Here is a 13995-nt window from a genome sequence, read left to right as displayed (position 1 = left end):
CACTAATCTTTCTTCATTCAGTCCATTCTAAAAGACATCATTTATTTGAAATAGAAATGTAATATTTGATAATTTCTGAGAGAGAGAGAGAGAGAGAGAGAGAGAGAGAGAGAGAGAGAGAGAGAGAGAGAGAGAGAGAGAGAGAGAGAGAGAGACAAAGCAGGAGTAGATGAGTTTGTCCAGAGTCCGAGGCTGTTTGATCTGTGATGAGTTGAGCTGAAGTCTGACTGAGATGATGATGAGGAGGAGGAGCATCACGTGTGTTTCTCTCCTCACACACACACACACACACCCAGCAGACCTCAGACGACACAGACAGGACACACTTCAGTCTCCAGCTGTGGTTCTGGAGGTGTGAGTGAGTGGAGATGAGATGATGATCCAGAGAAACTCCTGCGGAAGAGGGAAGATGTCCCTGTGGATTCTGCTTCCCATCAGCCTGCCGCTGCTCACACTGCCTGGCATCTGGATCATGTGAGTCGTTATTAATAACTCCGACATCAAGAGTTTAGATTAATCAACAGAAACAGATCTGATCATTTAAATCTAAGATTTCTCATTCAATTCTGTTGGTTAGAATTGATCCAGCCTGTTATTTTAATTGTTTTGAAACATAAGTTTATAGCCTTTAATAGCCTGTTGAATATTGCAGTTACTCTTATAGTTTATTTATATTTATATTTTCATGTTAATTTTAGTGTTTTTGTCATTTTCATTCATTTATGTTCTTTTTAAATATGTCTACGTAGTTTTAGTTTAGTTTTAAACTAAATGAAAAGTAGATATGTTGCCTGTTTTATTTCAGTTAATGTCGATTTTTCTTTTTCTTTCAAATTAGTAAATTTTTATAAATATATTATAACACATTTTGAAGATGAGTTTGTTCGTTTAATGATATTATGGTATTTATATAAACTAATAAAATGTCTAAAACTTTGCAATTGTTTTAATTTAAATGTATGTGACCCTGGAGCACAAAACCAGTCATAAGGGTCAATATTTTAAAATTGAGATGTATATATCATCATAAAGCTGAATAATCTTCCCGTTAATGTGTGGTTTATTAGGACAATATTTGACAATCTGGAATCTGAGGGTGCAAAAAATATGAGAATCTCCTTTAAAGTGTCCAAATGAAGTCCTTAGCAATGCATATCACTACTAATAATACATGTATCAAACTAAATATCTTCATGGAACATGATCTTCATATCCTAATGTTTTTTGGCATAAAAGAAAAATGTATCATTTTGACCCATACAATGCCACAGATATACCCGTGAGACGCAGGACTGGTGTTGAGCTCCAGGGGCACAACTAAACTTTTCTTAATTCACTAATATTAATTGTATTAATCTCTCATCCACAGATATGCGATGGCACTTTCCAATCAGCACGTGTGTCCTGTGAATAACTGGTGAATTTTGAGTCTTCTCTCTGATGTGATTGATTTATTCATATCAACAGAAACTCCTCGTCCATAAACGAGTGAGATAACATGAATCCTGTCGTCTGATTAGATCACATTGATTACAGGGTTAAAGAGGCTGAATCAATGCCGTCACTCTCCTGTGTGTGTGTGTGTGTGTGTGTGTGTGTGTGTGTGTGTGTGTGTGTGTGTGTGTGTGTGTGTGTGTGAGTGTGTGTGTGTGTGTTCAGATTGATCTCTAGACTTTATCTCTCAGTCATTAGTGAGTAGGAAGGATTTCAGATGCTCAATCAATTGTTTTACAATCATAAAACATGCAGAAAATAAATCCAGTCTGGTTTGTTCAATCAAATATTTGTTTGTAACTTATATTATGCTGTGTGTGTGTGTGTGTGTGTGTGTGTGTGTGTGTGTGTGTGTGTGTGTGTGTGTGTGTGTGTGTGTGTGTGTGTGTGTGTGTGTGTGTGTGTGTGTGTGTGTGTGTGTGTGTGTGTGTGTGTGTGTGTGTGTGTGTGTGTGTGTGTGTGTGTGTGTGTGTGTGTGTGTCTGTAGGGTGTATAATTCAACCTGTGAGAAGTCTTTGGTTCTTCAGAGCGGATCTGATCTGTGCTGCACGCTGGATAATATCCCACTCATCAGGTACCATCACATCACGTTTAATTTAAAGATGAGCAAAATGTGTACATTGCAGACATGTTTTAAAATCCTCCTCATTATGTGTGTGTGTGTGTGTGTGTGTAGTAAATGTGGCGGCGTTCCTCCAGAGAGCTGCTGGTTCAGTCTGCTGTGCAGCGCTGCTTCATTTTTGGGTGAGAGATTGATTCAGTAATTTCAGTTCTGAACTGTAGAAACACTCTCTCTCTCTCTCTCTCTCTCTCTCTCTCTCTCTCTCTCTCTCTCTCTCTCTCTCTCTCTCTCTCTCTCTCTCTCTCTCTCTCTCTCTCTCTCTCTCTCTCTCTCTCTCTCTCTCTCTCTCTCTTACTGACATCTTGACATGATTGACAGCAGCCATCAAGACGGTAAAGATAGTTCAACTTTTGTGTTGCAGTGACTGTGATTGTTCTGTTTAGAGTTGCAGTGACTGTGATTGTTCTGTTTAGTGTTGCAGTGACTATGATTGTTCTGTGTTGTGTGTTGCAGTGACTGTGATTGGTCTGTCTTGTGTTGCAGTTACTGTGATTGGTCTGTTTTGTGTTGCAGTGACTGTGATTGTTCTGTTTAGTGTTGCAGTGACTGTGATTGGTCTGTCTTGTGTTGCAGTTACTGTGATTGGTCTGTTTTGTGTTGCAGTGACTGTGATTGTTCTGTTTAGTGTTGCAGTGACTGTGATTGTTCTGTTGTGTGTTGCAGTGACTGTGATTGTTCTGTTTAGTGTTGCAGTGACTTTGATTGGTCTGTTTTGTGTTGCAGTGACTGTGATTGGTCTGTTTAGTGTTGCAGTGACTGTGATTGTTCTGTTGTGTGTTGCAGTGACTGTGATTGTTCTGTTTAGTGTTGCAGTGACTTTGATTGGTCTGTCTTGTTTTGCAGTTACTGTGATTGGTCTGTCTTGTGTTGCAGTTACTGTGATTGGTCTGTTTTGTGTTGCAGTGACTGTGATTGTTCTGTTTAGTGTTGCAGTGACTGTGATTGTTCTGTTGTGTGTTGCAGTGACTGTGATTGTTCTGTTTAGTGTTGCAGTGACTGTGATTGTTCTGTTGTGTGTTGCAGTGACTGTGATCGTTCTGTTTTGTGTTGCAGTGACTGTGATTGGTCTGTTTTGTGTTGCAGTGACTGTGATTGTTCTGTGTTGTGTGTTGCAGTGACTGTGATTGTTCTGTGTTGTGTGTTGCAGTGACTGTGATTGGTCTGTTTAGTGTTGCAGTGACTGTGATTGTTCTGTTTAGTGTTGCAGTGACTGTGATTGGTCTGTTTTGTGTTGCAGTGACTGTGATTGGTCTGTGTTGTGTTGCAGTGACTGTGATTGTTCTGTTTAGTGTTGCAGTGACTGTGATTGTTCTGTTTTGTGTTGCAGTGACTGTGATTGGTCTGTTTTGTGTTGCAGTGACTGTGATTGTTCTGTCTTGTGTTGCAGTGACTGTGATTGTTCTGTCTTGTGTTGCAGTGACTGTGATTGTTCTGTGTTGTGTTGCAGTGACTGTGATTGGTCTGTTTTGTGTTGCAGTGACTGTGATTGGTCTGTTTTGTGTTGCAGTGACTGTGATTGTTCTGTCTTGTGTTGCAGTGACTGTGATTGTTCTGTTTTGTGTTGCAGTGACTGTGATTGTTCTGTTTTGTGTTGCAGTGACTGTGATTGGTCTGTTTTGTGTTGCAGTGACTGTGATTGGTCTGTGTTGTGTTGCAGTGACTGTGATTGTTCTGTTTTGTGTTGCAGTGACTGTGATTGTTCTGTCTTGTGTTGCAGTGACTGTGATTGTTCTGTGTTGTGTGTTGCAGTGACTGTGATTGTTCTGTTTAGTGTTGCAGTGACTGTGATTGGTCTTTTTTGTGTTGCAGTGACTGTGATTGTTCTGTTTAGTGTTGCAGTGACTGTGATTGGTCTGTTTAGTGTTGCAGTGACTGTGATTGGTCTGTTTTGTGTTGCAGTGACTGTGATTGGTCTGTTTTGTGTTGCAGTGACTGTGATTGGTCTGTCTTGTGTTGCAGTGACTGTGATTGTTCTGTTTTGTGTTGCAGTGACTGTGATTGTTCTGTTTAGAGTTGCAGTGACTGTGATTGTTCTGTTTAGTGTTGCAGTGACTGTGATTGTTCTGTTTAGTGTTGCAGTGACTGTGATTGTTCTGTCTTGTGTTGCAGTGACTGTGATTGTTCTGTCTTGTGTTGCAGTGACTGTGATTGTTCTGTTTAGTGTTGCAGTGACTTTGATTGGTCTGTTTTGTGTTGCAGTGACTGTGATTGGTCTGTTTTGTGTTGCAGTGACTGTGATTGTTCTGTCTTGTGTTGCAGTGACTGTGATTGGTCTGTTGTGTGTTGCAGTGACTGTGATTGTTCTGTTTAGTGTTGCAGTGACTGTGATTGTTCTGTTGTGTGTTGCAGTGACTGTGATTGTTCTGTTTTGTGTTGCAGTGACTGTGATTGGTCTGTTTTGTGTTGCAGTGACTGTGATTGTTCTGTGTTGTGTGTTGCAGTGACTGTGATTGGTCTGTGTTGTGTTGCAGTGACTGTGATTGTTCTGTTTAGTGTTGCAGTGACTGTGATTGTTCTGTTTAGTGTTGCAGTGACTGTGATTGGTCTGTTTTGTGTTGCAGTGACTGTGATTGGTCTGTGTTGTGTTGCAGTGACTGTGATTGTTCTGTTTAGTGTTGCAGTGACTGTGATTGTTCTGTTTTGTGTTGCAGTGACTGTGATTGGTCTGTGTTGTGTTGCAGTGACTGTGATTGGTCTGTGTTGTGTGTTGCAGTGACTGTGATTGTTCTGTTTAGTGTGTTGCAGTGACTGTGATTGTTCTGTTTTGTGTTGCAGTGACTGTGATTGTTCTGTGTTGTGTGTTGCAGTGACTGTGATTGTTCTGTTTAGTGTTGCAGTGACTGTGGTTGTTCTGTTTTGTGTTGCAGTGACTGTGATTGTTCTGTTTAGTGTGTTGCAGTGACTGTGGTTGTTCTGTTTAGTGTTGCAGTGACTGTGATTGTTCTGTTTTGTGTTGCAGTGACTGTGATTGTTCTGTCTTGTGTTGCAGTGACTGTGATTGGTCTGTTTAGTGTGTTGCAGTGACTGTGGTTGTTCTGTTTTGTGTTGCAGTGACTGTGATTGTTCTGTTTAGTGTTGCAGTGACTGTGATTGTTCTGTTTTGTGTTGCAGTGACTGTGATTGTTCTGTCTTGTGTTGCAGTGACTGTGATTGGTCTGTTTTGTGTTGCAGTGACTGTGATTGTTCTGTCTTGTGTTGCAGTGACTGTGATTGTTCTGTTTTGTGTTGCAGTGACTGTGATTGTTCTGTTTTGTGTTGCAGTGACTGTGATTGTTCTGTTTTGTGTTGCAGTGACTGTGATTGTTCTGTTTAGTGTGTTGCAGTGACTGTGGTTGTTCTGTTTTGTGTTGCAGTGACTGTGATTGTTCTGTTTTGTGTTGCAGTGACTGTGATTGTTCTGTTTTGTGTTGCAGTGACTGTGATTGTTCTGTTTAGTGTGTTGCAGTGACTGTGGTTGTTCTGTTTTGTGTTGCAGTGACTGTGATTGTTCTGTTTAGTGTTGCAGTGACTGTGATTGTTCTGTTTTGTGTTGCAGTGACTGTGATTGTTCTGTCTTGTGTTGCAGTGACTGTGATTGTTCTGTGTTGTGTGTTGCAGTGACTGTGATTGTTCTGTTTAGTGTTGCAGTGACTGTGATTGGTCTGTTTTGTGTTGCAGTGACTGTGATTGTTCTGTTTAGTGTTGCAGTGACTGTGATTGTTCTGTTTAGTGTTGCAGTGACTGTGATTGGTCTGTTTTGTGTTGCAGTGACTGTGATTGGTCTGTCTTGTGTTGCAGTGACTGTGATTGTTCTGTTTTGTGTTGCAGTGACTGTGATTGTTCTGTTTAGAGTTGCAGTGACTGTGATTGGTCTGTTTAGTGTTGCAGTGACTGTGATTGTTCTGTTTAGTGTTGCAGTGACTGTGATTGTTCTGTCTTGTGTTGCAGTGACTGTGATTGTTCTGTCTTGTGTTGCAGTGACTGTGATTGGTCTGTTCTGTGTTGCAGTGACTGTGATTGTTCTGTCTTGTGTTGCAGTGACTGTGATTGGTCTGTTTTGTGTTGCAGTGACTGTGATTGTTCTGTCTTGTGTTGCAGTGACTGTGATTGGTCTGTTTTGTGTTGCAGTGACTGTGATTGTTCTGTCTTGTGTTGCAGTGACTGTGATTGTTCTGTTTTGTGTTGCAGTGACTGTGATTGTTCTGTTTAGTGTTGCAGTGACTGTGATTGTTCTGTAATGTGTTGCAGTGACTGTGATTGTTCTGTTTAGTGTTGCAGTGACTGTGATTGTTCTGTTTAGTGTTGCAGTGACTGTGATTGTTCTGTAATGTGTTGCAGTGACTGTGATTGTTCTGTTTTGTGTTGCAGTGACTGTGATTGTTCTGTTTAGTGTTGCAGTGACTGTGATTGTTCTGTGTTGTGTTGCAGTGACTGTGATTGTTCTGTTTAGTGTTGCAGTGACTGTGATTGTTCTGTCTTGTGTTGCAGTGACTGTGATTGTTCTGTCTTGTGTTGCAGTGACTGTGATTGTTCTGTTTAGTGTTGCAGTGACTGTGATTGTTCTGTGTTGTGTTGCAGTGACTGTGATTGGTCTGTTTAGTGTTGTAGTGACTGTGATTGTTCTGTCTTGTGTTGCAGTGACTGTGATTGTTCTGTCTTGTGTTGCAGTGACTGTGATTGGTCTGTTCTGTGTTGCAGTGACTGTGATTGTTCTGTCTTGTGTTGCAGTGACTGTGATTGGTCTGTTTTGTGTTGCAGTGACTGTGATTGTTCTGTCTTGTGTTGCAGTGACTGTGATTGTTCTGTGTTGTGTGTTGCAGTGACTGTGATTGTTCTGTTTAGTGTTGCAGTGACTGTGATTGTTCTGTTTTGTGTGTTGCAGTGACTGTGATTGTTCTGTTTTGTGTTGCAGTGACTGTGATTGTTCTGTTTTGTGTGTTGCAGTGACTGTGATTGTTCTGTTTAGTGTTGCAGTGACTGTGATTGTTCTGTTTTGTGTGTTGCAGTGACTGTGATTGTTCTGTTTAGTGTTGCAGTGACTGTGATTGTTCTGTTTTGTGTTGCAGTGACTGTGATTGTTCTGTTTTGTGTGTTGCAGTGACTGTTATTGTTCTGTTTAGTGTTGCAGTGACTGTGATTGTTCTGTTTAGTGTTGCAGTGACTGTGATTGTTCTGTTTTGTGTTGCAGTGACTGTGATTGTTCTGTCTTGTGTTGCAGTGACTGTGATTGTTCTGTCTTGTGTTGCAGTGACTGTGATTGGTCTGTTCTGTGTTGCAGTGACTGTGATTGTTCTGTCTTGTGTTGCAGTGACTGTGATTGGTCTGTTTTGTGTTGCAGTGACTGTGATTGTTCTGTGTTGTGTGTTGCAGTGACTGTGATTGTTCTGTTTAGTGTTGCAGTGACTGTGATTGTTCTGTTTTGTGTGTTGCATTGACTGTGATTGTTCTGTTTAGTGTTGCAGTGACTGTGATTGTTCTGTTTTGTGTTGCAGTGACTGTGATTGTTCTGTGTTGTGTGTTGCAGTGACTGTGATTGTTCTGTTTAGTGTTGCAGTGACTGTGATTGTTCTGTTTTGTGGTTTGCAGTGACTGTTATTGTTCTGTTTAGTGTTGCAGTGACTGTGATTGTTCTGTTTTGTGTGTTGCAGTGACTGTGATTGTTCTGTTTAGTGTTGCAGTGACTGTGATTGTTCTGTAATGTGTTGCAGTGACTGTGATTGTTCTGTTTTGTGTTGCAGTGACTGTGATTGTTCTGTCTTGTGTTGCAGTGACTGTGATTGTTCTGTTTTGTGTTGCAGTGACTGTGATTGTTCTGTTTAGTGTTGCAGTGACTGTGATTGTTCTGTAATGTGTTGCAGTGACTGTGATTGTTCTGTGTTTTGTGTTGCAGTGACTGTGATTGTTCTGTTTAGTATTGCAGTGACTGTGATTAATCTGTTTTCTGTTGCAGTGACTGTGATTGTTCTGTCTTGTGTTGCAGTGACTGTGATTGTTCTGTGTTGTGTTGCAGTGACTGTGATTGTTCTTTGTTTTGTGTTGCAGTGACTGTGATTGTTCTGTCTTGTGTTGCAGTGACTGTGATTGTTCTGTTTAGTGTTGCAGTGACTGTGATTGTTCTGTGTTGTGTTGCAGTGACTGTGATTGTTCTGTGTTGTGTTGCAGTGACTGTGATTGTTCTTTGTTTTGTGTTGCAGTGACTGTGATTGTTCTGTCTTGTGTTGCAGTGACTGTGATTGTTCTGTGTTGTGTTGCAGTGACTGTGATTGTTCTGTCTTGTGTTGCAGTGACTGTGATTGGTCTGTTTTGTGTTGCAGTGACTGTGATTGTTCTGTTTTGTGTTGCAGTGACTGTGATTGTTCCGTTTTGTGTTGCAGTGACTGTGGTTGTTCTGTTTTGTGTTGCAGTGACTGTGATTGTTCTGTTTAGTGTTGCAGTGACTGTGATTTTTCTGTTTAGTGTTGCAATGACTGTGATTGTTCTGTTCTGTTTTGTGTTGCAGTGACTGTGATTGTTCTGTGTTGTGTGTTGCAGTGACTGTGATTGTTCTGTTTTGTGTTGCAGTGACTGTGATTGTTCTGTGTTGTGTGTTGCAGTGACTGTTCTGTCTTGTGTTGCAGTGACTGTGATTGTTCTGTCTTGTGTTGCAGTGACTGTGATTGTTCTGTCTTGTGTTGCAGTGACTGTGATTGTTCTGTCTTGTGTTGCAGTGACTGTGATTGTTCTGTTTTGTGTTGCAGTGACCGTGATTGTTCTGTGTTGTGTGTTGCAGTGACCATGATTGTTCTGTGTTGTGTGTTGCAGTGACTGTGATTGTTCTGTCTTGTGTTGCAGTGACTGTGATTGGTCTGTCTTGTGTTGCAGTGACTGTGATTGTTCTGTTTTGTGTTGCAGTGACTGTGATTGTTCTGTCTTGTGTTGCAGTGACTGTGATTGTTCTGTTTAGTGTTGCAGTGACTGTGATTGTTCTGTCTTGTGTTGCAGTGACTGTGATTGTTCTGTTTAGTGTTGCAGTGACTGTGATTGTTCTGTTTTGTGTTGCAGTGACTGTAATTGTTCTGTTTAGTGTTGCAGTGACTGTGGTTGTTCTGTGTTGTGTGTTGCAGTGACTGTGATTGGTCTGTTTTGTGTTGCAGTGACTGTAATTGGTCTGCTGCGTTACGCTCAGCTGATCAATAAGGAGAGCAACAACGTGTTGAACATTGAGGGTCTGTTTGCCGGATGGCTCTGTGCCGCAGGACTCATAATTGTTGGAAACTTCCAAGTAAGAAAACAAATCAATATGATTTGAAGCATCACAGTTCACAGAGTTTTCTCCATAAGCACTGTGTTGGTTTATTTGTGATTTGACTACACTACATTGAGTCCAATGGATTGTGTGTTCTGGAACATCCTCACCTGGGCGTCTCCTCCAGATCTCTGCCTGCGCCTTTCAACTTTTATCGACGCAAGAACAAACACTTTGTTTTTCCTCATTCATTGAGACTTTTATTCCTGCTGCTATAGTTTATTAGAGCAGATGTTGTGTAACATTATTATGATCAGATAAACACGGCTCTCCTGCATAAGTGCGAAATCAAAGGCTTTCCTCCGTCTCCTGCAGTGATGGAGGTGTAACTCACGCTGACTCTGTGCTGTGGTTTCTGCAGGTGGACCATGCTAAAGTTCTTCATTATGTGGGCGCGGGTCTGGCCTTCCCCGCCAGTCTGCTGTTCGTGTGTGTGCAGACGCTGCTGTCATACCGCGCGGCCGAAACACGGAGAGACTTCCAGACGGCTCATCTGCGGCTCACGCTCACCTCGCTGGCCTTCACCACCCTCATAATCAATATCCTTCACTTATACACAATATCCTTTCCTTTCCTGCTCATAAAACTACTGACCAGGGCCCGTATTCATAAAGAATCTAATGCCGCGTTCCAGGCAAACCGTAACCCGTGTTTTTCCAACCTTCTACCCGTGAAAGTGCACTGGAACGGCAGTCAAACCCGTGACTTCCCACCCGTGAACTCGTCCTAGATCGATGTACTCCCAGTTACGAGTTTTGACGTCACATAGCCCGCGAAGCAACAATGGCAGCCCCCATGGATGTGGTGTTTATGAAACAAATATACAAATAACGTAAAATAAAAGGTATAACAGCTTTTCTTGCCGTCTGCGCTGTTTTTCTCATCCGTTTCCCTCAAATAAGCATGGAGTAAGCACCTTTGGCGATAGAAATGATTGTAAATGAGCATACACCCCGTATGGTCCGCTATGCTACATCTAACTACCACACAATTCCTTGCGCTCAGGCAGTTTGGCGTGACTTTGCCTGGAACGCTACAAAGTCGTGAGTCGTGGTTTGAAGTTGTAATTTACGGGCTCAAAAACCTGCCTGGAACGCAGCATAAGAGTCCTCTCAGAAAACTCCTAATTTAGCTTAAAAACTTTTACGTAGGAGTCTTGGCTTAAGAGCTATTCGGGACCGATCGGAGAGCAACTCTGAGCCACTGTTGCCAACAAATTTTCAGGGGAAGTTGCTAAAGGCAGATCGAGTTGTTGCTAAATGACGTTGTGACGTCATTGAGCCATGACGTCATTACGTAATCGCAAGGTAAAACTTCTCATTATGTAACGCGTAGATATTATTTGAAATGCTAATTTAGATTTGTTTGTAAAAATAAATTAAAGCAATGTGTTAGTTAATATGTACGGATCGAGCCCCACACATGACGTGCAAGAAAAAAAAAAGTAAATTGTGCGCAAAATGTACAAATTTGTTCCCTTGATTTGCTAAACCGTCCACACGATTTGCTCATTTGTTCCCTCGATTTATAAATCGTGTGCACGATTTGGCCTACTAGTTTTTTTCCTGCATGTCATATGCAGGGCTCCGTAAATATGCTACCTAAATGATCTTCCGGTTTTTAAAGCGATTTCCACATTTCCACAGTGATCTTAAGGAATTATGAATGAACCGCTTGGCCTATTGAGCTAGCTTGTACGTGTGTTGTTTGGATTAGAGTCACTTTCCAGAAGTTGCTAAAAGTTGCCAAATAAATGTTAAAAATTGCTAAATTTGTTGCTAGGTGCTTTTAGAAAAATAAGCTGCTAAGGGAGTCTGAAAAGTTGTTAAATCTAGCAACAAAATTGCTAAGTTGGCAACACTGCTCTGAGCAAGGAAAATACAAAACTTTTATCTTAGTGAAGAGGCGGGGCTGACCCTGTTGCTACGCATGACACAGTCTTTTGAAGACTGTGATTGGTTGGTTGTCCAAAAAGAGGAAAAAATTAGTGCTTTTAAGTATAGGGTCTATTCTAAGCCTTCACTTTGAAATTACAAGCGCAAATTGTCCTATTTTACCATTCTCTCTCACTCACACACACACATATATATATAAATCCTTTTATTATTTACCATGCTGTTAATTTCCTATAAGTATTTGATTGGCTTAGGATTATAAACATTGTTCGACTCTTTCCAATTCCACTGATTGCTGGCATGTCTATTTATTTGGTGGTTTGAAAGTTGGGTTTAATGCAACAAACATGATCCCTGCACGATCTAATCTATAGCGTCTTAAGTCACTGTCCTCCATTGTCTGCAACACATTTCTTCTCCCTCTTCGTCTTTCTGCCATTTTCTCCGCTGCTAAAGAAACTCTTAAGCCTCTTAAAAGTCCTCGTCCGTGCTCCTAACAAATCTGACCTTAAGACCTCTTTTAAGGGTTAAGATGCTTTCTGAATTACTGTTTTCTTTACTAGGATTTTTTAGTTAATTTTAAGAGTAAACGTAAGAATTTTCTTAGCATTTTGTCACTAGGAGCTACTCTTTGCATTAAGATTCTTTATGAATACGGGCCCATATGTTTATCCTTAACGTTGTGTCCTGCAGGCGGTGTGTTTTTCATCCAGGAGAGTTTCGTTCTTCAGCACGCGGCGGCCATTTTGGAGTGGATGTTTGCCATCATCGTGCTGGTGTTTTACAGCTCGTTCTCTCACGAGTTCAGCTCCATCTCTTCAGAAACACTCATGGCTCTGATGACGAGACGAGCCGGTTCTTCTTCTTCTGAGGGATGGAAACTAGAGAAAGTCTGAGCATTTGAGCAGTGATTATAGAGAGAAGACGAGTGTTAATGTGCAACCTGCAGTATAAATCTTCACATTACACTCTTATAAATAAAGGTGGTGGCATCAAACCTTTCCATTGCACAAAAGGTTCTTTAGATTATTAAAAGACAAAGAATTGAAAGTGTTTTATGATGAACTCAAGTTCAAGTGCCTGATAGCAAAGTGTCTTAATGTTCAGTTAATAATAAATCGTTCAACAAAACCATGTTTGATCTTCATTTGGACTCATATTCAGTTTCACATGTATGTGTGCAGAAATGGTTTATTTGCACTGTATTGTCTTTGAACGCCCTGTAATATTTCACTGGTTTATCTTCATGTCCTCACAGGAAGCAAATACATCAGATTTGTGACCTGCTATTTCTTGACTGTGTTTTTTAAAATAAGTTTAGTGGGTATAAACACATGTAGCCTAGTACAAACACTTTGGGAAATACGTTATTATAAAAGTTATCATTTATCTCAGAATTCTGACTTTTCCCCTCGCCTTTGGCAATTTACATCCCACTTTTATCAGGAACCGCGAGATATAAGTGCACGCATTTCTGATTGTGTGTTAGGCGAGGATTTGATTAGAACTACAAACACGAATAAAGTGTTAAAAACTACAAACATGGCGGATGTGCAAGACCAGCGGTCAAGTAGAGATTTATGGTGTGTGTCATGTAGTTAAGATCGTATTTACGAGTTGAACGCACATGAACGCCACCACGAATTTGGTCAATAGGTCAATACCAGTGGGAAGCCATCTTGCACCGCCATCTTGCTCCACCTTGAACGCACATGATGTCGTAAACACGACTTCTCACCTCGTAAATATGAACATCTCAGGAGGACTTGAACACACCATTAGATAAAGGGGTTTGAGTGATTAATAATCAGTCTCTAACCTGAAGAAAATATATTTGAGTGTTATCCACGTCATCTGCAACAGCAATGACATGTTTTGTCATTAACTTGTAAATTCATCGTTATTATTAACCCACTGGTAGATCAACATGCTGCTATATTTCTCTCTGATATGGTAGGAAATTGAATGTGGAGGATTTTAACTGTGACGAGATGATTGACAGGGAAGTTTAAACGGTGGCAGGATGAATGTAACTAAACGGTCCGTTAAATACACAATTATGGTTAAGTAGTTTGTCTCAAAGCTTGCCTACTATCCTGCTACACACTCACAAGTATGTATTTTTTTCTTCACAAAAACAGTTCCCTTTAAGTAGGTGAATTGGGACCCTGACCGTTCCAAGATGGCGGACGCGCCGACCTGTCTGGAGCGGTTAAATCTACGTCGTAAGCTGCGCCATTACCATGGAGATTGTAAACAAAACCCGCTGACAGCGCATGTCTATCCTTTATGTTGTCGTTAAAACGTCATTTTACGGCGGTTTGGATAAGTAAACACAGGTGTTTTTAACCGTCTAAAGATGGACTCTCAGTATGTGAGCCGGACTCTGGGCCGCTGTCTCTCCGAGGGGCTCGCCGAGCTGATCGAGCTCCGACCGCTGGATCCCGTCGAGTTCCTGGAGCTCTGGATCCGCAAATACAACCACAACCAGAAGCTCGAGCTGCAGGTCTCTCTCTCTCTCTCTCTCTCTCTCTCTCTCTCTCTCTCTCTCTCTCTCTCTCTCTCTCTCTCTCTCTCACACACACACACACACACACACACACACACACACACACACACACACACACACACACACACACACACACACACACACACACACACACACACACACACACACATACACACATGTTTGTTTTTGTGAAATGTGAGGACATTCCATA

At 41.3% G+C, this 13995-nt stretch overlaps 1 protein-coding gene across 1 annotated transcript in view; it reads left to right on the top strand.

The window, feature by feature from the left end:
- Positions 1 to 409: 409 nt before the first annotated feature.
- The window catches only part of LOC307143759 (uncharacterized protein), a gene marked incomplete at its 5' end in the record, with an annotated part of 16448 nt that continues 2862 nt past the window's right edge, over positions 410 to 13995 (top strand). The window contains 8 exons of the mRNA XM_079845520.1: positions 410 to 474; positions 1370 to 1417; positions 1982 to 2068; positions 2171 to 2238; positions 9229 to 9356; positions 9742 to 9919; positions 11969 to 12165; positions 13635 to 13781. Of these exons, the coding sequence (XP_079701646.1) occupies positions 410 to 474; positions 1370 to 1417; positions 1982 to 2068; positions 2171 to 2238; positions 9229 to 9356; positions 9742 to 9919; positions 11969 to 12165; positions 13635 to 13781 (918 nt within the window). The remainder of the gene's footprint in view (positions 475 to 1369; positions 1418 to 1981; positions 2069 to 2170; positions 2239 to 9228; positions 9357 to 9741; positions 9920 to 11968; positions 12166 to 13634; positions 13782 to 13995) is intronic.

The sequence above is a fragment of the Gobio gobio genome, assembly GCF_949357685.1.
Source record: "Gobio gobio genome assembly, chromosome: 20".
Taxonomy (NCBI): Eukaryota; Metazoa; Chordata; class Actinopteri; order Cypriniformes; family Gobionidae; genus Gobio; species Gobio gobio.
The sequence above is the reverse complement of the archived record's forward strand: the minus strand, read 5'-3'. Positions and strand labels throughout refer to the sequence as shown.